Source organism: Danio aesculapii, chromosome 7 (assembly GCF_903798145.1).
Source record: "Danio aesculapii chromosome 7, fDanAes4.1, whole genome shotgun sequence".
Lineage (NCBI taxonomy): Eukaryota > Metazoa > Chordata > Actinopteri > Cypriniformes > Danionidae > Danio > Danio aesculapii.
Window position 1 is genome coordinate 19,781,076 of NC_079441.1, and position 23,527 is coordinate 19,804,602.

Sequence of the window (23,527 nt, forward strand, 5' to 3'; positions counted from 1 at the left end):
CTTTTATTTCTACAATTTCTGGATTCCAATGTTTGGTTGTTTTGTGTACCAATTGTGGAAAACCCTATATGCCATACATCTGTATGAAAATTTGGAAACTGTAATAAAAACAAAATGAGAAAAAAAAAGATAAAAGGAAAAATGTCCTTTAATTTATGAATTTCTTTGGAGAACTTTTCACTAAAATGTTCTTTAACTAAAAAAGGTTAGCAGAAATGCCCAAGTAGGGCCCACGGGCCAAAGTTGGCGCGCGGTAACCTTTGATTTGGCCCACCATCCCATCTGAAAAGATAGGGAGAATGATGGGAAGGTGGTTGGGGCGAATAGCTTTAACAGAGGTTGTGATTTCAAATTTAACATAACATTTTGGTTCTTTGTTTTATTGCTGAGCTACAAAAAAATCCAACAGAATTTAAAAGTTGCAATAAATCAGACTTTTAAAATGTAAATACTGTCACTTGACAGATAGAGGACAATGCACAAGTCATGGGCGGCAATTCAAGGCAAAGGCTCAACTAGTGTATTCAGCATTGAACTCCAATGTGTTATAAATGGGATTGTTTATGTTTTCTAGTCTTCTACGTTTTCTACAAATTAGAAAATTACTCATGGTAAATTTACAGTTTTTCTCAGCCGCTTTGGTGCATTTCTCACAACACTATTTACATTTGCACAACAGTTAAAGCATTTCTCAAAACAATTAGTCATTTGTGCACATCATAGAAGCAGTTTCTCATTCCTTCCAATAAATTGCAAATGCTTTTGGACATTGCATTGGTCAAAATGAACTTGTGAATGCTGAATAGTCATTCCATAAAACTAATAGTCCTCATTTCATTACTTGAGTCATTACATACAAAAATGTTGAACTAGTTGTCAAAATCTGTCAAGCAAATTTGATTATAAAAATCCTGAAAATATCTTCCAAATTGAACAATTTCATAAATGATTTACAGATCTATGAATGTTGTTGGTTCAGTTCCAATATGTACTGCAATATTGTTTACAGCTGTGCACAGCTCTACCCAAAGGGAATTAATGTTGGTTGTAAATAAGGGTGTGTATTTATTCTTTTGCACAATGCTGTGAATAAATAAAAATTGCAAAGAGCATATGCAATAAAACTGTGAAATACATATTAAGTGTCTTGTACTCAGGTACCTCACTAAATGCAGTGATGTCTAACTTTACTGTAGTTTTCAAATGGCTGTGCAAATAGTATCTAGTGCTGTATTGAGTATTTTCAGGAAGTGTCACCAAAATCTGACTTTTTAGCATTGTACAGAAAAAAATGTAGAGTAAACTGTCATAATGAAAACATGACAAAGCCATTTGACTGTCTTGTTCATAAACAATGGTGTCAGGACTTTTTATCTTGATAACACTGACACTTTCATTGACATGAATACTTGAATTTGAACAAGGAGCTTTCCATTTTGAGCAAGCAACACGCTTTTGCAGGTTATAGATTTTGCAGTTTGTACTAATTGTTTTGAGAAATGCACGAACTGTTGTGAGAAATGCACCAAAGCCACTGAGAAAAACTGTAATTTAATATGGTTTGGAATAAATATATATTATGTCAGCAAGGATATATTATACATATGGTATATATTTGGCCACAGCCCTCAATCAAGGTTAATTTTGGCCCAAAAAAGTTTGGGCATCTCTGTTTTATAGCATCACTAACCCATTTTGGTTCACCCAGGCACTTTTACTTTAAAGATTGCAGAATCCTTTATATATTTTCCAATCATAAACCCGTACAGTAACTTTAATATTTGTGTGACCGTCACTCTAAGTCCCAGTCGTTGAACATTATGAAGAGACAGAGCGTCCCCATATGGTGAAACTTTCTGCCTGGTTGCAAAAGCAGAGGAAAATCACACTCACACTCACGGACAGTTCTTCTCATTACTCGCTCACACACAAACTTTGCATTGAATATATGTCAAGCCATCACACACACTCACCCTTTGATCCCTGACACCCCTCTCTGCCCTGCTGTGAGGATTCAGTGTGTCCTCTTCTTCAGTCTTCAGCCACAGTGCTGATCTAGCACAGAGCAACAGCTCCCCCATGGGGCCGAGCGCTGAATTTCACACTGTGTGGAGTTCAGTATGCTCCACTTCCTCTGTCTGCTGGTCTTTCAGGACCAAGCAACACGGCATACACACATGGAGCATCTGTTGCTATAGCAACCACATCCTATAATTACCTTCAATCAGCGCCTCCATGGTGACTTGAGTGCACAGCAGAGGCAGCTCTGAAGTTTTAGGCAGTCGTAGAAAGGAAATGGCTTAGATTCCTTGACTTGGTGGGTGAAACAGAAATTGCAGGTAATTACAGGATCTGTAAAGTTTAGTGCTAAACAGTGTAGGTACTTTCAGTGAACTCTAGATCAGTGTTTCCCAACCCTGTTCCTGGAGGCACACCAACAGTACATATTTTGTATGTCTCCCTTATCTGACCCATTCGTGTCAGGTTTTGGAGTCTTTTCTAATGTTCTGCTGAGCTGATTCAGGTGTGTGTGATTAGGGAGAGGTTGAAAATGTGGACTGTTGGTGTGCCTTCAGGAACAGGGTTGGGAAACACTGCTCTAGATGATAATTAAAGAATATGATATTTTGGGGATATTTATGAAATTAGAAATTCTTTCATTTTAGTGAGCCAGTAGAAGTTTTAGCATATTATGTAGATTGTTATGAGCAGTTGACATACACTATTCACATTAGATCCAATGCATCAACACAGAGTATTTATTAATGTGCATATTTGTACTTTTCTTTTTTCTTCAAATTGTTCATTTTGATGTACATTTTTATATAACATATATATAAATAAGGAGACAGGTATAACATGAACAAATCTGCAATATTTTGTATTCTTTGTACACTGTTAGAGTAATTGTTAATATTTTAACTTGACTATTATATTTTTTAATTTCTGTAAAATCTGTACTTCAATTTAAACTTATTTAGTTAATAACGCAAATTGAATAATTTGTAACTGAAATTAATAGCTGAAATTGAAACTGAATTATTAGACTAATTTCCCTCCAATTTCAAATATTTTTTTCCCAATTTCTGTTTAGCGGAAAGAAGATTTTTTTCAACACATTTCTAAATGTAATATCTTACTAGTTTAGATTTTACTTTACTAGATATTTTTCAGCAATTTAAAGGCTTAACTAGGTTAATTAGGTTAACTAGGCACGTCATTGTCAAGTCAACAAATCTACAAGTGGTTTGTTCTGTAGTAGACAATCAAAAAAATATTGCTTAAGGGGGCTAATAATTGGGACTTATGGAGCTGCACATTAATGGATTTGCTCTTCAGTGTTTGGACTTTCAACAGTGAAAATTAAACCACTGAACTGAACTAAGCTGAGCTTCAACTCTGAAAACTGGACTGACACATTTTCAATTTCCAGAAAAACACACTCTCTGTTATCAGAAGTACTGTAAAAATGTCCTTGCTCCATTAAATGTTACTTGAGAAATTCTAATATTATAAACTGTATTTTTTGATATACATACTTAATTTAAAAATTATATGTAATTGTTTATAATGTACTTAATTTCAGATTTATTTTGATTTAAAAAAAACTGTTAGATTTAGTTATGGTTTAAAAAAACTGCAACCATTTTCCTTGCCCATGAACTATTTATTTGTGCAGAGTCAAATGTAAATTAGCCAGCATCCAAACAATTAAACAATTCTACCTTAGCCTAATAAAATAATAAGAGTAATAATAATCATAAAATGTAACCTTAATTGACTTTTTAGAAAACTAAATAAGGCGACACGGTGACTCAGTGGAAAGCACTGTTGCCTCACAGCAAGAAGGTCACTGATTTGAGTCCTGACTGGGTCAGTTGGCATAACTGTATAGAGTTTGCATGTTCTCCCTGTGTTTGTGTGAGTTTCCTCTAGGTCCTCTGGTTTCCCCCACAGTCAAATCACATTCGCTATAGGTAGGGCCAGACAGAATCTGCAGACATTTTTTGCTATTTCTGTGGAGAATTTTGTAAAAATCTGTAGATTTATGCAGAATTATTTTGGGAGTATCGTTTCTATATCTACTAAAAGACAAAATATTACTTTACAAACTGTATTGTAAATAAATCAAGTGAACACTTTCATATTAGTTAATATTATTACTGAAAATTAAGTTAAAAACGGAATAAATATAAATTTATACAAGTAAAAAAATAGACTCAATGATGGGCTAAAAATCTGTGGAAATCTGCAGATTTATGCGCGCGCAGATTACATGTGGGCCTAGTCATAGGTGAATTGAATTAACTAAATTGCCCGTAGTGTATGTGTGTGGATGTGAGAATGTATGGGTGTTTCCCAGTACTGGGTTGCAGCTGGAAGGGTATCTGCTGCTTAAAACATAAGCTGGATAAGTTGCCGGTTCATTGCGCTGTGGTGACTCCTGATGAATAAAGGGCGAAGGAAAATTTATGACTGAATACTAAATAATTAACATAAAACTATTATGAAGGATGTATTAATTAGACTTGCTATGCTAAATTAATTATAACTCTATTATACTAATCATAAAATATATGATTAATTTTAATAACACATAGTAATTAGTATTAATAAATCTTAAAAGTGTAAACAGTATGTTTATTAACTTAAAAGAAGGAAAAATAAATACTATAAGAAATGTATTGCTTACTGTTAGTTAACGTTAGTTAATGCATTTACTAATGGACCTTCTGTTTAAGCATTACCACAGAGATTCATACATGCTTTGTTTCTTATTAAAATGCAATCTTTTTCATATCAAATATTCAAGCTTGGTGTCCACAAGCCCAAAGATGTGTTTTTAGAAAAGCTGTTTATTTGTGTGCACACAGGGTCTCCTCCTTGGTCTCCTACTATGTTCCTCGGGATGGACCTCAATCCTCATATGTGGACTACATCAGTCAGCTGCCAGCATTAGAGCACCCAGAACTATTCGGACAACACCCTAACGCTGACATCGCCAGCCAGATCACGGAGGCTCGAACACTGTTCCACACACTGCTGTCTCTCCAGCCGCAGGTCACCAGCACAGACACCACTAGCACTGGAGCCAGCAGAGAAGACAAGGTGCCTTTAAAACTAATATTAGGTTTACTGTTCTTATTTTTGCATTTCACAAAGCTTGCATATGCATGTTTGCATGTGTGTGTGTGTGTGTTTAGGTGCTGGAACTTTCTGCTGATGTTCTGCAAAAGATCCCTGCTGAGATTGACTATGAAGGCACTAGGAAGCTGCTAAAGGATGATCTTTCACCTCTGAATGTGGTTTTGCTGCAGGAGATCCAGAGATACAACACACTGCTGCACACCATCAGGTCTGTGTTTGTGCGAGAGAGTCACATGTGGAGGTGAATATTAATACGCTAACCGTGGTGTATTTGTTTGTGTAGATTGTCTCTCTTAGAGCTGGAGAAGGGCATTAAAGGTCTGGTTGTGATGTCCAGCAGTCTAGAGGAGACGTTTCACTGTATCCATGATGCCCGTGTGCCTCCTCTGTGGGAAAAGGTAAGAAAAAAGCGCCGCACTAGATGAACTTTTTTTTTGTTTTTACAAAATATGTCTCAGCCTATATTTTTGTGAAATGTAGAATGTTTTGTTTCACATGTAGTTGAACATGTAGTATGTTTTAGATGACAAATCCACTAGAGGGCGCTGTCTACATTTGTGAATCTGAAATGCATTAGTTGAAGTACGTTTCGTTGTACATTTCAGATACACGTTCTTCTTGTACACGTCCACGAGTGTCATACAAATCACCTAGTGAATCACTTACCTAAACCCGTCCCTAATCCCAACCAATAGTGTTTTTAGAAGCAGAGAAAAGCGAACTTTGACTGTGTAGTTTTACGTTGATTTTACATTTCATGCTTTTGCCTATTTTGTGAAACTTCTCTGGACTCGAGAGCTCAGCATCGCAAGTACAACTCTGTACAAGGATTTTTCATTAGTTTTAGTTTTTATTTTGTTTTGACTTTTTGTATTCAAATTCAGTTAGTTTAATTAGTTTATAGAAGTAGATTTGCTAGTTTTCATTAATTTCTATATTTTTTGAAATTGCTTAGTTTTAGTTTAGTTTTTTTTTGTTTCAGTATCAGTTTTGTTTGTTTGTTTTTTGTAAATTAGGATATTTGTTAGGCGCAAAATTCTAAATCATCAGAATAATTGTATAATAAAAACAGTAAAAAAACAATGGGCTACATTTTTTTGACACAAGAACACTACCATCTTCCACTACCATCTACCCCATCCTCAAATTCAAATACAACAACCCACAAGAAAGCAGCCCTAAGTACATGTGTGCAAGGCTACTTCTGAGGTTAGATGAGGTTAGTGACAATCTTCCCATGTTTGGACTCAACATATCAAAAATATGCATTCAGCAATGATCATTTCAGTCAGTTAAAACATCACCGTGATCTGAAAAGTTTCCTACAATTATGTTTTGCAACCCAACTGAAGCATGATTCACTTATTTAAATTCCATTACGACTTTCTGTTATGAAATAAACTTACGTTTTGCCAGATCCTCTTGTTTAAGCCCTCGATTTACTCACCCTGCAGTTGTTCAAGTTTAGTTCAGTCACAGCAGGCTGTCATGTGCTACTGTTTGTGGTTGGCTCACTGAATCACGCATGCGCAGTATTATCGGTTCACTGCTTCTCAAATCTGATCTCAGTGTACTGTTCTAATAGCTGAAAAACTCAGTATATATTGGTTTATTTCGAGTAAAAGGGGTTATCAGGCAGGTAAAAAGTTGTTTGTGAATACGTGCTTAACATTACTGGAGGCGCGAATCGCTTCAAATGATTCAGTTAGATTTTATTGTATTAAATACATTTACAAAGACGAAAACGAAGGATGTTTTTGTTATAGTTAGTTTCAGTTAGTTTTGTATGTACACAATACAGTTTCAGTTCTATTTTGCTTTTTTTTTTTTGTTCGTTTTCATCAACTATAATGACCTTGAAAGGGTCAGCTACTGAGCAAACTGACCACGCTGGAAAAGTTAAGGCAAGCGCATTCGATTACAAATCATAGACACTGTTAAGAAAATAATCGGTTGATAATATGTCCCTGTAAATATCATAACCTTCAACAAGAACCAAAGTTGTTGGCATAATACTGGCTTGTAGTGTTCGTTTTACCTAAACATCAAATGTTGTATGTTGAATTACGTTTTTGCAGATTCACAAAAATGTAGACTCAAGCACACATTTAAAATGAGTCTGTTGTTGTTGTTTTAGTCTATATTGTTCTGGACTTCGCATACAAACTGCATTGCACAGGATCTGTGCATCCCTATAAGAGAAAATACAGCACAATAAACAACACTGTAACATTTTTGTTTTACAATGGGAGATCACAAAAGTAGCACATCTAACTTAATGAATGTATGGTTTATAACTCATTTTTGATATATTGTGTTGTATATTGTATCTATCTAGGTATGTTGCATTTTCCATTCTTACTGACAAATGAACATATCCCATCAATCAGTTTTATGTTTAATAGATGTCTAAACATAGACATCTAGCCTAAAACAATGCTCAAGTTAGGCTGTCAGTCAAAATCTAATAGACGTCAAAGAATAGCCTTAAACTAGACTTGTCATCAAATACGCAGTCAGGATTCATGTGTATTTGATGTCTAGTCTACTTTGGGGCTTATCTTAAATGTCTATTAGATTTTCACTGACTGCTCAAATGTAGCCTTGTTCTATTATTACCAATCTAAAGTTTAATTCACATTCCATAATTAGTTTTTAAGCCTCTTATACTGAAGAATTAAGCATTTGATTAAAAAATACAGTAACATCATTACATTGTTAAATGTCTCTAGAAATAAATGTTTCCATTTTTTTATTTGAATGTATTCTATTTATTCCTGCGATGGCAAACCTGAATTTCTTTGTAGCGGAAGTGTATTTGACTTCTCTTAGATTATGACATGTGCTCACTCAGCTCTCTTTGAAACACTATCTAGGTAAGCGTTCCACTGCTTTCTGGAACAGTGCTTATAACTCTATGAATCACACACACACCGGGTCATGTTGTAGTTGTAATACAGCTCGGTGTGAGTGTGTGAAAGTGGGCTGTGAGGTCAGAGGTGTGTGTTCAGCGGAGAGCAGCAGGAGTGTGTGAATGAACGCTTGAGAGGATCGCTCAGTGACGGATGAGGTGAACACAACAACATTTAGAGGATTAAACACACACTCACCTTGGGTTGAAACACTCTGCTTGTGTGTTATTAAACGAGAGCTGCTTGATTCATGTCGAGAAGGCCCAGGCCTACCGTTACTAATGCCCATGTTTGTGTGTGTGTGTGTGTTTAGGTCAGCAAGGGCAGTGTGTTTGTGTGTGTTAGACCTTAAGGCATACAGTACAGCCTTATTATACTAATATAGATGTGTGTGTGTGGAGCTTTTGGGTTCATTGCTAAGGGTAATTGAACTCAGATAAGCTGAATAAACAAAAGCATGCTTACTTGAAGATCTTCAGTAAGCGTATGGCCTATATACTGATCCAAACGCCGATCCATTTATCCCTCTATTCTGTCTCTTCCTCCATCTTTTTTGTGAAATAAGTGGAGAGCATCCATTAAGACTTGCTCTCCAGCTGGGACTGTCCTTCTGCCGTCTGCACTGCCTCATTACTGTCTTTCTCATTCTCTCTTTCCTTCTCTCTTCATCCATCAGCCTATCTTTAACACTGAACGCACAGTCCTTCTGTCTCTGTCCAGTGTTATATTTTGGCAGTGACTCGTTGTATTTCTGCTGAGATGTATGACTTTCATTTGCCGCCGACTCTGTCTGCTCCTCTTCTCTCATCATTACTCTTTTTCCACCCATCTTCTCTGCTTTTTTTCGCTCTTCATAACTGCTGTGGTGGAGGCATCAAGCATCAGGCCTCGTGTGTCCCTCTGACACTGTTGTTGTGACCTTAAAGGCTATCAAAAGATAACGCTCACACCATTTTTGTGTTGAACTGAGATGAATGGTTTCCCAACTGCAGAAGTCCACTGCTAAGTGAAAAGGTCATTCAATTAAAGTGTTTCAAGCATGAAGGTAAAACACAAACGGCGTTATGAATGTGTTAAATCATGTGCTTGTTTGTTGTAAAAATTCGTAATAATGACAAAAAATACTAATTTGGGCATCTCCTTGCTTCCGTGTGCAGTCATGCTGCTGTTGTAGATGGTTTATTCTGGGAAATTTTCATATCCCTTGGTTTCGAGTGTGGTCCTGAAAAATCTCTGTTTCAAGGGCTATCTAGCCCTTCTCCTCAAGCCTGGTTTATAATCTCTAGTCCGCTAGTTCGTTTGAGTACACGTGGCGAATGTGACGTCATCGCGGTGTTTGCCTAGGTTCGCTTTGGGTGCACGCTTCATGATTTCGGCTGGTGGAGCGCACAAAATTTTTTGAGACTCCAGCTAACAGTTTGCATTGCTTCGCGTTTTATTTGAGTTGAATAATGAATTATTATGAAGAAATTTTGTCTGAAACAGGCACAAATGTACAGACATCTTTATGATCCGTCCATAAATGGCAAATAATTCTTGGCATGAAATTGCAACAGCAGTGGGAAAGAAGGAAAGTTTTCGTAAAAGATTATTTAATCACAGAAATATGTTTTTTCACCACTCATTTTGAATTTTAAATATTTAAATAGTTACAAAACTATAAAGGAACAAATTATTTATTTGATAACTGAAAAAAAATATTTGAACCTATCTGTTTACAACATACTAATATCCTGTTTTTTTTTTTTACTTTATTGGTGATAATGGTTTATTCTTTCTATAATAAAAAATTAATTTGTAGAGCAACCCATGTTCTGTTGTCATTAATATTTTAATAAACTTTAATAGATAGAACTGTCTGAGATATGAACAAAAGCAAGTGATGCATCAACGTTTGATTAAAAAAAATCTTGAATGGTTAAAAAATCATTATAAGCATTAAAATAATTAATAAAAATAATAAAAAATAATTACTTTAAAAATCTTGAACGATATACATGATATGATGTAGTTCCGGAAACTTCTTACTTCTATGGTTATCCATCTGCGTTTGACCGCCCACCTGTCGTTTTAAAGAATATCACAATGGTGAATTGGGTAAGGGGAAGGGCTAAGGGGTGGAATTGGGATTGGGTCTTCATATATCAAAACTTTTTTCTAACAATGTAAAGTTTTATTGAAATTTAATTTAAAAATGTTTTTACATAATTCTGGCTTCTAAGTGACATAAGTGTAAGAACATATATTGCATGTAATAAAATTGTGCATTATTGTAATGCATTTTACCTTATTTACTTTATTTTACTTTATATACAAGCATTAGGGTTGGAACCAAAGTTTTTATTTTCTCATTTCATTATTACAACATTATACTTATTTTAATAGCTAACACAGTTGTAATTTGCCTTTCAAAAAAACAAATTAGGAGTTAAACACATTAATTCAAAAGTATAAATCTGTGTTTATTTGTGTTTTTGTCTTTTTTTTATAGCAGGTACTATACTTTTATATTGAAGGAATGTTGGTCTCACACGTCTGCCATGTTTGTAGTTTTTGACAGCCTTTTTGTAGTCATAATGAACTTCTTGTGCAGTAGATTTTGGCCAGTGTTAGCCCGTTTTGATGCCACAGATGACTTCTATTTCTATTCGTGCTACCTGCTGACTGCTTACTTCCGTGTGGATGGCTTTTCCCACTGTTACCATTTTGCCCAGTGGCTCGCCTCATACTTCGGTGGACTTGAGATGCAAAGAGCAGTTAACCGCAACGATGGGGTTCGAGTCTGGCGAATAACGGTTCCAAAAAGCAGGTAAAACAAAAGGCAAAAAATAAAATAAACGAGTAAATAACAGGATGAGAATGTGGTTAGATCTGAAAATGTGGTAAAAATCAGGCGGCCATGAGGGCTTTTCTTTTTCTGGATTGCTTTTAAAAAACGCTGTCGGTTGGGTTTAGGAAAGGCGGTGGGCAGGTCAATCTGTGCTTTTGAAAACACTATTGGTTGGGTTTAGGGAAAGGGGTGGGTGGGAATATCGGTCAGTCAGTCAGTCAGTTGACAGCAGCCTCCAGCAAGCACAAATGGCACTCACGAGAAAAATTCTCCTGGGACATATTTCACGCTCTCCAGAAATTCATAATGAGTCTGGGTTGGATTTTATCATTCATTCTTTCATTCATTCATTCATTTATTTTCTTTCCGGCTTAGTCCCTTTATTCATCAGGGGTCGCCACAGTAGAATGAACCACCAACTTGGTTCCAGCATATGTTTTACGCAGCGGATGCCCTTCCAACTGCAACCCAACACTGGAAAACACCCATGCACACTCTTTCCCACACATACACTACGGCCAATTTAGTTTATTCAATTCACCTATACCACATGTTTTTGGACTGTGGGGGAAACCGGATCATCCAGAGGAAACCCACACAAACACAGGGAGAGCAAACTCCATACGGAAACACCAACTGACTCAGCCGGGGCTCGAACCAGCAACCTTCTTACTGTGAAGCAATTGTACCACCCACTGCGCCACTGTGACGTGGATTTTTACATATGCATTATTACAAAATAAGAGTTGTACTAAATACTGTTTTAGGTTGTAGAGTATGCAGATTGGGATGCAACATGTTTTGTTTTTATTTATTTTTTTCACTCTGCTGAAATCTGTTAAACTGCCTTGTTAAGAAAATCAACACTTGTTCCCATACCAGTGATAAATTTAGAAATACCTTTATACCATCTTTTTGCTGCTACAGTAATTGAAGCAAGAGTTGAACTGATTATTTAGAGCACACGGTTTTAATGAATATCTTCCGTTTGGTCTGTGGGTGGCAGAAAAGTTTGGGAACTACAGCTCTTGAGTGCCAGATCAGATTAAAACATCAGCAGATACGCCATTGAAACCTTTTATCCTCATTTATATCACTCCGGGTTGTCCCAGTTTCAAAAAAGTAAAAGCAACAGCATTTATTCCACCTAGAAATAACTCAAAACGTTCTCATTTTCATGCCAGCGAGAACCTAAATGCATAAAGGTTTTTTATGGCGCAGCATGAAATGAAACTAATCATGAGTATTTTCTAGTGCTGTGTGGCAGTCGCTGTGTTTGAAATGCTAATTCCTTTGGCACAAGCCACGCTCACGTTTGATTTTCCTTTTTTTTTTTTAATATCAAATCCAAATATCTTTGTTCTTTGAACACCAAAAATAACACTGAAGGCTGAATCATTTCTTCAGTCCCAAGACTTCCAGAAAACATTGCACCATACAGTTTTGCCCTGTCAGATTTGTTTTAGTTTAATAACTCACTTTGAACCGGTTATGTAAGATTTGTTTAAACCTCTTTCAAGTCCAGCTATAATATTATATACAGCGGTTCAATCACTCAAGACATTCTTTATGATGGACAGTAACGCATCTCATCCTAACCCAGAGAAACTCGTCTTTTGTGTCCTTCTCAATGGCCTTGAGAGGCAGTTCTCAGAAAGTGGTCTGAACTACACAATACTGAATGAAAGGCTTTACTGTAAGTGGAGATAGATGTCACTAAGCTATTTTGTGCTGTTTGAACTTAATGCTTCGCCCTTTTATTCATGCCATGTCAAATTCCTGCACAGAGCAAATGCTGTAAGAGACAGAACAGTAAGATCGTTATTAATTACAGCATGTATCAGTAATGAGAGACTCTCCGTCCTCAGGCTTACCCGTCTCTGAAGCCCTTGGCGTCGTGGACACGGGACCTGTGCCAGCGCGTGGAGCAGTTTGCTCGCTGGGCGGAAACTGCTCGTCCTCCTGTCCTCTTCTGGCTGTCTGGATTTACCTTCCCTACGGGCTTCCTCACCGCTGTGCTGCAGAGCTCTGCACGGCAGAATAACGTGAGTCTCGCACACACACACATCACCACACTCATACATATTCACACATGCTTAACAGTGGCTTAGCAGAGCATCAGCACGTCAAACACATGCGGCAAAGACTCTTTAGTGTCCTCTTACAGTCCTGACATCCTCAAAGCAAAGTTTCTTTACGTTTAGGGATATAAAGACGTTTAAAATACCTCAATGCCCGAAACACCTCATACTGCTGAGAGGAGCGTTTAGATAAATAGTGTTTTTATTGGAATAAAGCAGGGGTGGAACTCCTGCACAGTTTAGTTCCAATCCTGATCCAACTCATGTACCTGTAGGTTTCAAACAAGCCTGAAGGACTCAGTTAGTTTAATTTAAGTGTGTTTAATTGGGGTTGCAACTAAACTGTGCAGAGCTGCGGCCCTCCAAGAACTGAGTTTGACGCTGTGGAATAGTGTGTTTTCACTTATGTCACGATTTGGCCAGTTGCGTGGTCATGATGGAGATACTCTGATGTAAACACTAGCACTGGATTGCACAGTAGTCTATAGTAAATATTCATACATTCATTCATTTTCCTTCAGCTTAGTCTCTATTTTAGAGGTCACCACAGCGGAATGAACCGCCAACTATTCCAGCATATGTTTTACGCAGTGAATGCCCTTCCAGCTGCAACCCAGTATTGGGTACCTATAGGACAGGGGTGCTTAACCCTGTTCCTGGAGATCTACCTTCCTGCAGATTTCAGTTGTAACCTAAATCAAACACACCTGCTTGTAATTATCAAGTGTTGTTCAGGTCCTGTTTAATTGGTTTAGGTGTGTTTGATCAGGGTTGGAGTGGTGGTAATGCACCTAGAAGTGTATGCCAACCGCCAATAAAACTCATGAGAAGAAGAATGATTAGGGTTGGAGCTGAATTGTGCAGGAAGGTGGATCTCCAGGAACAGGGTTGAGCAGGCCTGCTATTCAATTCAATTCAATTCAATTCCCCTTTATTTGTATATCACTTTTACAATGTAGATTGTGTCAAAGCAGCTTCACATAAAAGATCAAAGTAAATTGAAACAGTGTAGTTCAGTTTTCAGAGTTTAAGTTCAGGTTAGTTCAGTTCAGTGTGGTTAAATAATCACTACTGAGAGTCCAAACACTGAAGAGCAAATCCATCAATGCGCAGCTCTACAGATCACGAACCATGCAAGCCAGTGGCGACAGCAGCGAGGAAAAAACTTCATCAATTGGCGAAAGTGAAGAATTAAGGAAATATATAGGAAAATGTTCTCTATTTTTAAATACTGTTGTTATTTATTTATTTTTCTATTTATGTCTGCGCTGTTTGTACTTTTTTTTTGTTTGTACTGGGAGCTACAATCACCAAGACAAATTCGCTGTGTCTGCAAGCACACTTGGGCATAAAACTCTATCTGATTCTGATCATCTACAACTGAAAACGTTGTTCTGCTTAGTTATGCTGTCTAAGCTATGGACAAATGCGTAGAAGCTGCTAAATCATGTAGATAACAACTTAGTAAGCAGGAAATGGTGAGATATTTTGATATAATGACTTTAATAGGCTCTATTCTGCTTGATTTGTTTTAACTTTTGGCAGTCTTTAGTACTCTATATGTTTTTTTCTAGTCTGAGATGAACAGTTTGACACCCCAAAACATGACAATAATTGATCAGTGTCAGCACTGCAATCAGCAACATATGCACGTTTCACTCAGTTCAGTTGCAGTGTTTACTTACTCTCCATCATAGCTGACTGATGACACATCGTGAAAATAGCAAAATAAACCAACAGCAGTGAGAAAACATCAATCAGGAAAGCATCTGACAGTACAGATGGATGTTTACACAAACTATGCAATTGGGCGTTTATTTGTATAGCACTATACATTCATTCATTCATTTTCTTTTCAGCTTAGTCCCTTTATTAATCTGGGGTCGCTTCTGCGGAATGATGTTTTATGCCCTTCCAGCTGCAACTCTTCACTGGGAAACACCTATACACTCTTACATTCATACACATACACTACGGACAATTTAGCTTACCCAGTTCAACTCCACACAGAAATGCCAACTGACCCAGCCGGGGTTTGAACCAGCGACCTACTTGCTGTGAGGCGATAGTGCTACCCACTGCACTACCATGCCACCCTAGCACTTTATAGTAGACTGATTTAAAGAAAGCTGATTTATAGGATAAAGGCACAATATGTACCTACAAAAGTGTTATATATTTTGCTGACTTATGTACTTACAACTTCATAATATTTCAATGAATGTTCAAATCCAGAAAATTATAAATGAAAAAAATTAAACTGTTTATCTACACTGAAAAAAAAAAATTCAAATATTTTTTAAAGTTAAGTTGTTGTAAACAATTTACTTGGGCTGAATTTACAAACAATTTAGGACAAACAAATTGACAAATAAGACAAACCAAGTTGAACATTACTAAATTTAGTTTGTTTGTTTCAATTCAACATATATAAATTGTGACAACAAGTTTGCAGACATAATTTATTTTAGTGTAGGGACCATGTCCTGTGTCGCCATTCTAATGACATCATACTCTCTCAATTTCCAGTTTGGTATTATAGAAAAGCATTATAACAGAATCTTAAAGTGTTTAAATATGAGAAAAAAGCACTGCTTCTTCCCCACATGATCACAGAACCAAAAGGGTTGGACTGTGGCATAATAAAAGCTCTGCTGCTTTTGTGCTGCATCATGCTCATCTGTCATCAGCAAATGCTTCAGTGGTCTGAACTCAAGATTTAATTTCTTTTAACTCACTCATTGGGTTAATCATTGGAAAAATTATGGACAGTTACTGTATGATTGCTCACAAGATAAATGGATAAAATCGTAATTATTTCTATGAATTCTGTGTAATATTGATAATGAATAATAATAATAATAATAATACATCTTGACAGAAAACACAACTCATTCATAACAATGAGTCAACAGGTTTGTATGACTAAATTACAGTTCCCTATAATTCTCTAACAGGATTAATAAAATACACAGATCAATTCACACCACGCAGACACATGCCAACAGTCAATCCCCAGATTAAAGTATGTCACTTTATGTCCCGACAAGCACAATTCAGCATGTTTCGTCAGTCAGTTTCTTCCAGCAGAAGCCAACAGACACTGACAGAACATACTGATCTAACAATAGCTAAAGTCTGTCCTTTGTAGTTTACTTTGGTGCTAGCTTGCTGACTATTTAAACAGAGAGAAGTAAGTATTGTGATTTTATTCTAAACAAAAGTGTAAACTTCCCAAGAGGTTTTTGTAAAGTAGCATTATCTAAACTGACTTTAATAACAGTAAGCCTATGGGCTGTTATTCATTTAGAGAAACGTTGCCAGAAACACTATCTTACAGCATTCACATTCACTTACTCTCACATTCTGCAGGGGACGCAGCACAATCCTGCTCCATTACCTCTCTAATGCCCCGATGATGATATTTAGTCTCGGTTCCTTCTGGGATGTGCAGACAGGAGTTCTCAAACGCTCCCCTAAATTCCCACTCCGCTCCGCTGCTCGATAGCTTCAGGAGCACAGCGGCAAAATGAGCTGCATCTGATGATCAGGAGACACCTGTGATGCTTCAGGGCAGCCAATTCTGCAGCAAATGGACTGAAAAACAAATGTCCTAATGTGGGATGTGCCCACACACCAACAGGTGGCTGCGGAAGTGGCTTCATCTTGGCTGTGCTGTGACTGTAATTATGTGTGTGTGGAGTTTTGACACTGATAGCAGTGTTGCTGTGTATGCAGGTATCTGTAGACACTCTTTCCTGGGAGTTCAGTGTCACCACCATGGAGGACAACAATCTGCTTTTCCCTCCCAAGGTGAGTAACTGCTGCCCTCCTCTGTCTGGTAGAAGCTCATGCACCTGACATTTGCATCTCTCTCTCTCTCTCTCTCTCTCTCTCTCTCTCTCTCTCTCTCTCTCTCTCTCTCTCTCTCTCTCTCTCTCTCTCTTTCTCTCTCTCTCTCTCTCTCTCTCTCTCTTTCTCTCTCTTCCTCTCTCCCCCTCTCTCTCTCTCTCTCTCTCTCTCTCTCTCGCACTCTCTCTCTCACACACACACACACACACACACACATTTTAGCATTTCCATGTTCTGTGGGGACTTTCAATGGGAATAATGCTTGTAATACTGAACAAACTGTGCTTTTTCTCTTCTGATTCCAATTCTAAATACAGGAAATGTTCTGCATTTTTACACTTTTAAATATCCTACAATGATTTCTTTGCTGCATTTCTCTAAAGCTGAAGAACCAACAATCATAGGCTCTTTACTAACATTTTGTTTTACCTTCAATAGTTTTTATTAGCACAGTCAGGCATTTCCATGACTATATTAATAGCTTATAAACATAAAAATATAAATACTATTTAAATGTTGGATCAGTGTGGTGTTTAAAAATTTTACTGAAAGTGTCTTATCCTCACCAAGGCTGGTACACCAACCGGCCACTTTATTAGGTACACCTGTCCAACTGCTCGTTATTGCAAGTTTCTAATCAGAAGTTTGAACGTGGCATGGTTGTTGGTGCCAGACGGTCTGGTCTGAGTATTTCAGAAACTGCTGATCTACTGGGATATTCAAGCAAAGCCATCTCTAGGGTTTACAGACAATGGTCCAAAAAAGAGAAAATATCCAGTGAGCGGCAGTTGTGTGCTTGTTGATGCCAGCGGTTAGATGAGAATGGCAGGCTGGTTTGGGCTGATAGAAAGGCATTAGCAACTCAAAAAAACCACTCGTTACAACCAAGGTATGCAGAAGAGTATCTCTGAACGAGTAACACATCTAACCTTGAGGCGGATGGACTACAGCAGCAGAAGACCACACCAGGTGCCAGCTCCTGTCAGCTAAGAACAGAAAACTGAAGCTGCAATTCACACAGACTCACCAAAATTGGTCAATAGAAGACTGGAAAAATGTTGCCTGGTCTGATGTGTCACAATTTCTGCTGCGACATTCGGATGGTAGGGTCCGAATTTGTCATCAACAACATAAAAGCATAGATCCATCCTGCTTTGTTTCAATGGTTCAGGCTAGTGGTGGTGGTATAATGGTGTGGGGGATATTTTCTTGGCACACTTTGGGCCCATTAGTACCAATTGAGCATCGTGTCAACACCACAGCCTACCTGAGTATTGTTGCTGACTATGTCCATCCCTTTATGACCACAGTGTGCCTATCTTCCGATGGCTACTTCCAGCAGGATAATGCGCTATGTCATAAAAAATCTTGAATCATCTCAGACCAGTTTCTTAAACATGACAATGAGTTCACATACACTCACTGGCCACTTTATTAGGTGCACCTTACTAGTACTGGGTTGGACCTACTTTTGCGTTCAGAACTGCCTTTGTCGCATAGATTCAACAAGCCACTGGAAATATTCCTTAGAGATTTGATAGCATCACGCAGTTGCTGCAGATTTTCAGGCTACTCATCTATGATGCGAATTTCCCGTTCCACCACATCCCAAAGGTGCTCTATTGGATTGAGTTCTGGTGACTGTGGAGGCCATTTGAGTACAGTATAAAATATTAGTTTAGAAATCATTCAAATTTGCTGATTTCATTTGTTTTCTAAATAGTTGCACAGCTCAATATTTTTGTGAAAACCATGATTTTAACTATTTTTATTTGAAACAAACCTTTTTAAAATTCCAAATGTATTTACAGTGAATTTTTAATACATTTAATGCATGCTTTAAAAAATTAAAACATTATTTTGAAAAAGTGTGAATTGAATGGTATTGTATATCAAACATCAATAATTAATTATTTATATTAATTATATATTTAATTAATTATTAAAAATAATTCAAAAAAATATTTTTTAAATGTTAGCTAAATGTTATAAATTGTAAATTTACTTGTAAGAGGTGCAAAATACAGAATATTTATATGCTGTTATTTAAGAAGCATTATTTTTTAATCATTAATATTATTTACTTAGTCCCAGGGCCGTTTATATTGAAGTTGAAATTTAGCCACAGCATGTTGGTGTTTCATAACATCTGATTTTTTTTACGAGGTGAATCGTTAGCTGAACCCTCAACCTGGAGGACCAGGACATACACTCATACACTTCAGAAAATTTTGCTTACCCAATTCACATAGTGCGTGTCTTTGGACTTGTCACCAACACAGGGAGAACATGCAAACTCCACACAGAAATGCCAACTGCCCTCAAACCAGCAACCTTCTTGCTGTGAGGCAACAGTGCTACCCGCTGCACCACCGTGCCACCCCATTAATTAATATTATATTAATATAATATATATGATGTTTTACCACTAGGTAGAACTTTTTTGTATCAGGATGACAGGATTCATTTTGTCATGATCAGACACATGTACAGTAGAAGGACTTAAAAGAAACTGGCAGGGGTTTACAGAGACTATATTAAAGCAGCATCCTAAAAATAGAAATAAAAACCCCAGCAAGATGAGAACAGCCAAGAGAGATTCATTTACGTGTGAATTGACTCACCCTCTTAAACAGCAGCAGTCCTCTGTTTTCTGTCTTCTGTTAAAACACTTATCTTATCTGGACTTGGAAACCGTCAAAGCACAAATAACTTTGTGAAATAATATTTCCATGGATGCTTAGATAAATTAGGGAGTTTGCATATTTTAATGTGCCATTTAAATGTGTTCTTTTTGATTGGCTGTTACTGTGCTCACACTAGTGTAGCACATTTTCCATTTGCACTCAGACTCTCAATGCTTTTGTTTTGCATGTGACCTCTTGTTTTTACCCCGTCTCCTTCAGGATGGAGTGCTTATCCAGGGTCTGTTTCTGGAAGGCGCTGGCTGGGATAAGAAAGCTTCCTGTCTGGTTGAGGCAGAGCCCATGCAGCTGGTCTGCCCAATGCCCACCATCCACTTCAAACCTGTGGAGAGCCGCAAGAGAGTGGCCAAGAGTTAGTACACACTCTCACACACACGTTCATGTCTTACTGAACGTTCTATCTTGTATGCATCTCCGGAGTAACTTATGTTCTCGTGTGTGTGTGTGTGTGTGTGTGTGTGTGTGTGTGTGTGTGTGTGTGTGTGTGTGTGTGTGTGTGCGTGTGTGTGTGTGTGTGTGTGTGTGTGTTTGTTTGTGACTGTGCAGATATGTACTCGTGTCCCTGTTACTACTATCCTGTGCGGTCGGGCAGTTCTGGTCGTCAGTCATTCGTGGTGGCAGTCGATCTGAAGTCTGGAGCTGTGCCTTATGATCACTGGATCAAAAGAGGAACCGCTCTGCTCATGAGCCTTGATAACTAAGCACACACACACACTCACACTTACAGTGACACTTGATTAACACTGTCTAATTTTATCCGCAGATCTTGTTACCTCTTCTGCATTTGATTTAAAACGAGAATTGAATATTCAATCACATATGCACTATTAATTGATGTTTTATGAACGTGTGGTGTTGTTAATTCATTGGAAAAGGTTTAATAAAACAGCTCAGAGGTTTCACATTCAGACATGTTGCTGATTGTCCATACAGAAAAAACAGGCAATAGTTTCAATATTGAATTAAATATGAATATCTGTCCGTTTGAGTCTGTCTGTATGTCTGTCTATCTGCTTGTCTCTGTCTGTCTATCTATCTATCTATCTATCTATCTATCTATCTATCTATCTATCTATCTATCTATCTATCTATCTATCTATCTATCTATCTATCTATCTGTCTATCTGTCTGTCTGTCTGTCTGTCTGTCTGTTTATCTATCTATCTATCTATCTATCTATCTATCTATCTATCTATCTATCTATCTATCTATCTATCTATCTATCTATCTATCTGTCTGTCTGTCTGTCTGTCTGTCTGTCTGTCTGTCTGTCTGTCTGTCTGTCTGTCTATCTATCCATCTATCCTGTCTATCCTGTCTGTCTGTCTGTGTCCGTCTGTCTCTTTCTGTTTGTCTATCTATCTATCTATCTATCTATCTATCTATCTATCTATCTATCTATCTATCTATCTATCTATCTATCTATCTATCTATCTATCTATCTATCTATCTATCTATCTATCTATCTATCTATCTATCTATCTATTTACATTTACATTTACATTTACATTTAGTCATTTAGCAGACGCTTTTATCCAAAGCGACTTACAAATGAGGACAAGGAAGCAATTTACACAACTATAAGAGCAGCAGTGAACAAGTGCTATAGACAAGTTTCAAGTGTGTAAAAGTCTAAGAAGCAGCATTAGTAAATTTTTTTTTTTTTTTTTTTTTTTTTTTTTTTTTTTTTGAGAGAGAGAGAGAGAGAGAGAGGGCACAGTTAGTGGTATAGCCAGAGAGGCAGTTGCAGATTAGGAAGGAAAGTGGAGACTAAACAGTTGCGTTTTTAGTCGTTTCTTGAAGACAGCAAGTGACTCTGCTGTTCTGATGTAGTTAGGGAGTTTATTCCACCAACTGGGCAGATTGAATGTGAGAGTTCGGGAAAGTGATTTCTTCCCTCTTTGGGATGGAACAACGAGGCGACGTTCATTCACAGAACGCAAGTTTCTGGAGGGCACATATATCTGCAGAAGTGAGAGCAGATACGAAGGAGCACAGCTAGAGGTCACTTTGTAAGCAAACATCAGAGCTTTTAATTTGATGCGGGCAGCAACTGGCAGCCAGTGCAAACGGGTGAGTAGCGGAGTGACATGTGCTCTTTTGGGTTCATCAACGACTACTCGTGCTGCTGCGTTCTGAAGCAGCTGAAGAGGTTTGATAGAACTAGCTGGTAGCCCGGCTAGCAGAGAGTTGCAATAGTCCAGTTTGGAGAGGACAAGAGCTTGAACAATGAGTTGAGCTGTATGTTCAGATAGGAAGGGTCGGACCTTTCTGATGTTGTAGAGTGCGAATCTGCAAGATCGTGCAGTTCTAGAAATGTGGTCAGAGAAGTTCAGTTGGTCATCAATCGTTACTCCAAGGCTTTTTACCATTTTGGATGCAGTGATGGTTGCTCCATCCATCTGGATTGAAAAGTTATGGTGAAGAGTCGGGTTGGCAGAAACTTCAAGCATCTATCTATTCATCTATCTATCCATCTATCCTGTCTGTCTGTCTATCTATCTATTTGTCTGTCTGTCTGCCTGTCTATTTATTTGCTTGTCTCTGCCTTTCTGTCTGTCTATCTATCTCTGTCTCTGTCACTGTCTCTATCCATCCATCCATCCATCCATCCGTCTGTATGTCTATATATTTATCTTTCCATCATCTATTTGTCTGTCTGTCTGTCTGTTGTCAATGAATATTTTCTAACCATTTACATTTCTAGGGAAAGTTCCTTGTTCCTTGTTCATTTCTAAAATTTGCCCTAGATCATATGTTTCATTTGGACTGTTTAGATGATTCATTACATCCCAACAAAAGACTAGCTTGTTTCATTTTTTTTCTTTGGTCCTACACAAACTTGGTCGCTAGTTCCTGCTCCTCAATGACATCAAAGGAATAGTTCAATTACAAAAAGTTTGTTGTTAACTGCGTAAGATAGGTGACTTTTCTGCTGTAATGTTTTATTATTATTAAACAATGGGTGATTCATATAACGTAAGCAAGTTGTAACCAACACTATGAGAGTATGAGAGTAAAAAAAAAAAAGAAATCATATCAGGGATTGCATAAATGATAAATGATATGAAGTGAATCAGTTGGTCTGTGCCAGAAACTGAACGTTGTTACCTGTGATCCACAGCCTCAAGCAAATGGTTTAGAGTGATGCCTGGTTATCAAACTAATCATTATATTTGAACCGGATCTTGTTAGAGCACTTCACACCAGACCAGTTCACAGGTCATGTCAGCAGCTACACAGTTAAAGCTAACTTTCCACAGTCACCCTGACACAAAATGAGCCAATAATCTGGCCTACGTTCAGCTACTCTAACTACATCAATCCAACACTAATTGTGCATATCTAATTATCATTATGTGATTAGGTAAACAAACTACAGAGTAAATTATTTGTACCAGAAACACTGCACAACATAACCATGTCACAGAAAAGAATCTAATTTCTCCATTTGCCTAAAGCTGTGGATTGCAGGTTGTATTCTAAAGTTTCGTGCATATGCTGTAAAAAAATGCAGTGTTCCACACAATCAATTTTGTGTTGGAGCGAAATGAAAGAATTAAGGTATTCGTTTTTATATATTTATTTATTTGTTAGTTTATTTCTATTAATTTTATTAAAATTAACTTATTCGTTTTTTACAATTAGTTTTTACATATTTTGTTCCTGCTATTCATTTTTATGATCATAGTGATGTTTGTCAATAACTTGCATTTTAAAAATCACCTTGATTTCGTCTAAAATTTTACTGAATTTCTGCTGAAAAAAACAAAAATGTAACCTGGATGAGAGTGAGTAAATTAACAGCAAGTTTCATTTTTGGGTTAGAAAGCAACTCCTTTCAATTCCTTGTCTACAACACATCTGGTATTTTAATATGTATTGTACAGAACAGTGAGGTAAAGCTACAGTCTAATCCTGTTTCCCAATAGGTTTCCAATTACGGACCTGTTGCTTTGACAACAACTGAGCAATCCTGAATTGTGTCAAATCAGCAAG

General features: G+C 37.3%; 1 protein-coding gene across 1 annotated transcript in view; it reads left to right on the plus strand.

The window, feature by feature from the left end:
- Nucleotides 1–20,503, plus strand: part of dnah2 (dynein, axonemal, heavy chain 2) — a 275,588-nt gene extending 255,085 nt beyond the window's left edge. The window contains exons 81-87 of the mRNA XM_056461233.1: nucleotides 4,875–5,109; nucleotides 5,205–5,356; nucleotides 5,432–5,546; nucleotides 12,759–12,935; nucleotides 16,710–16,784; nucleotides 19,730–19,880; nucleotides 20,075–20,503. Of these exons, the coding sequence (XP_056317208.1) occupies nucleotides 4,875–5,109; nucleotides 5,205–5,356; nucleotides 5,432–5,546; nucleotides 12,759–12,935; nucleotides 16,710–16,784; nucleotides 19,730–19,880; nucleotides 20,075–20,229 (1,060 nt within the window). The 3' untranslated portion in view covers nucleotides 20,230–20,503. The remainder of the gene's footprint in view (nucleotides 1–4,874; nucleotides 5,110–5,204; nucleotides 5,357–5,431; nucleotides 5,547–12,758; nucleotides 12,936–16,709; nucleotides 16,785–19,729; nucleotides 19,881–20,074) is intronic.
- Nucleotides 20,504–23,527: the final 3,024 nt, after the last annotated feature.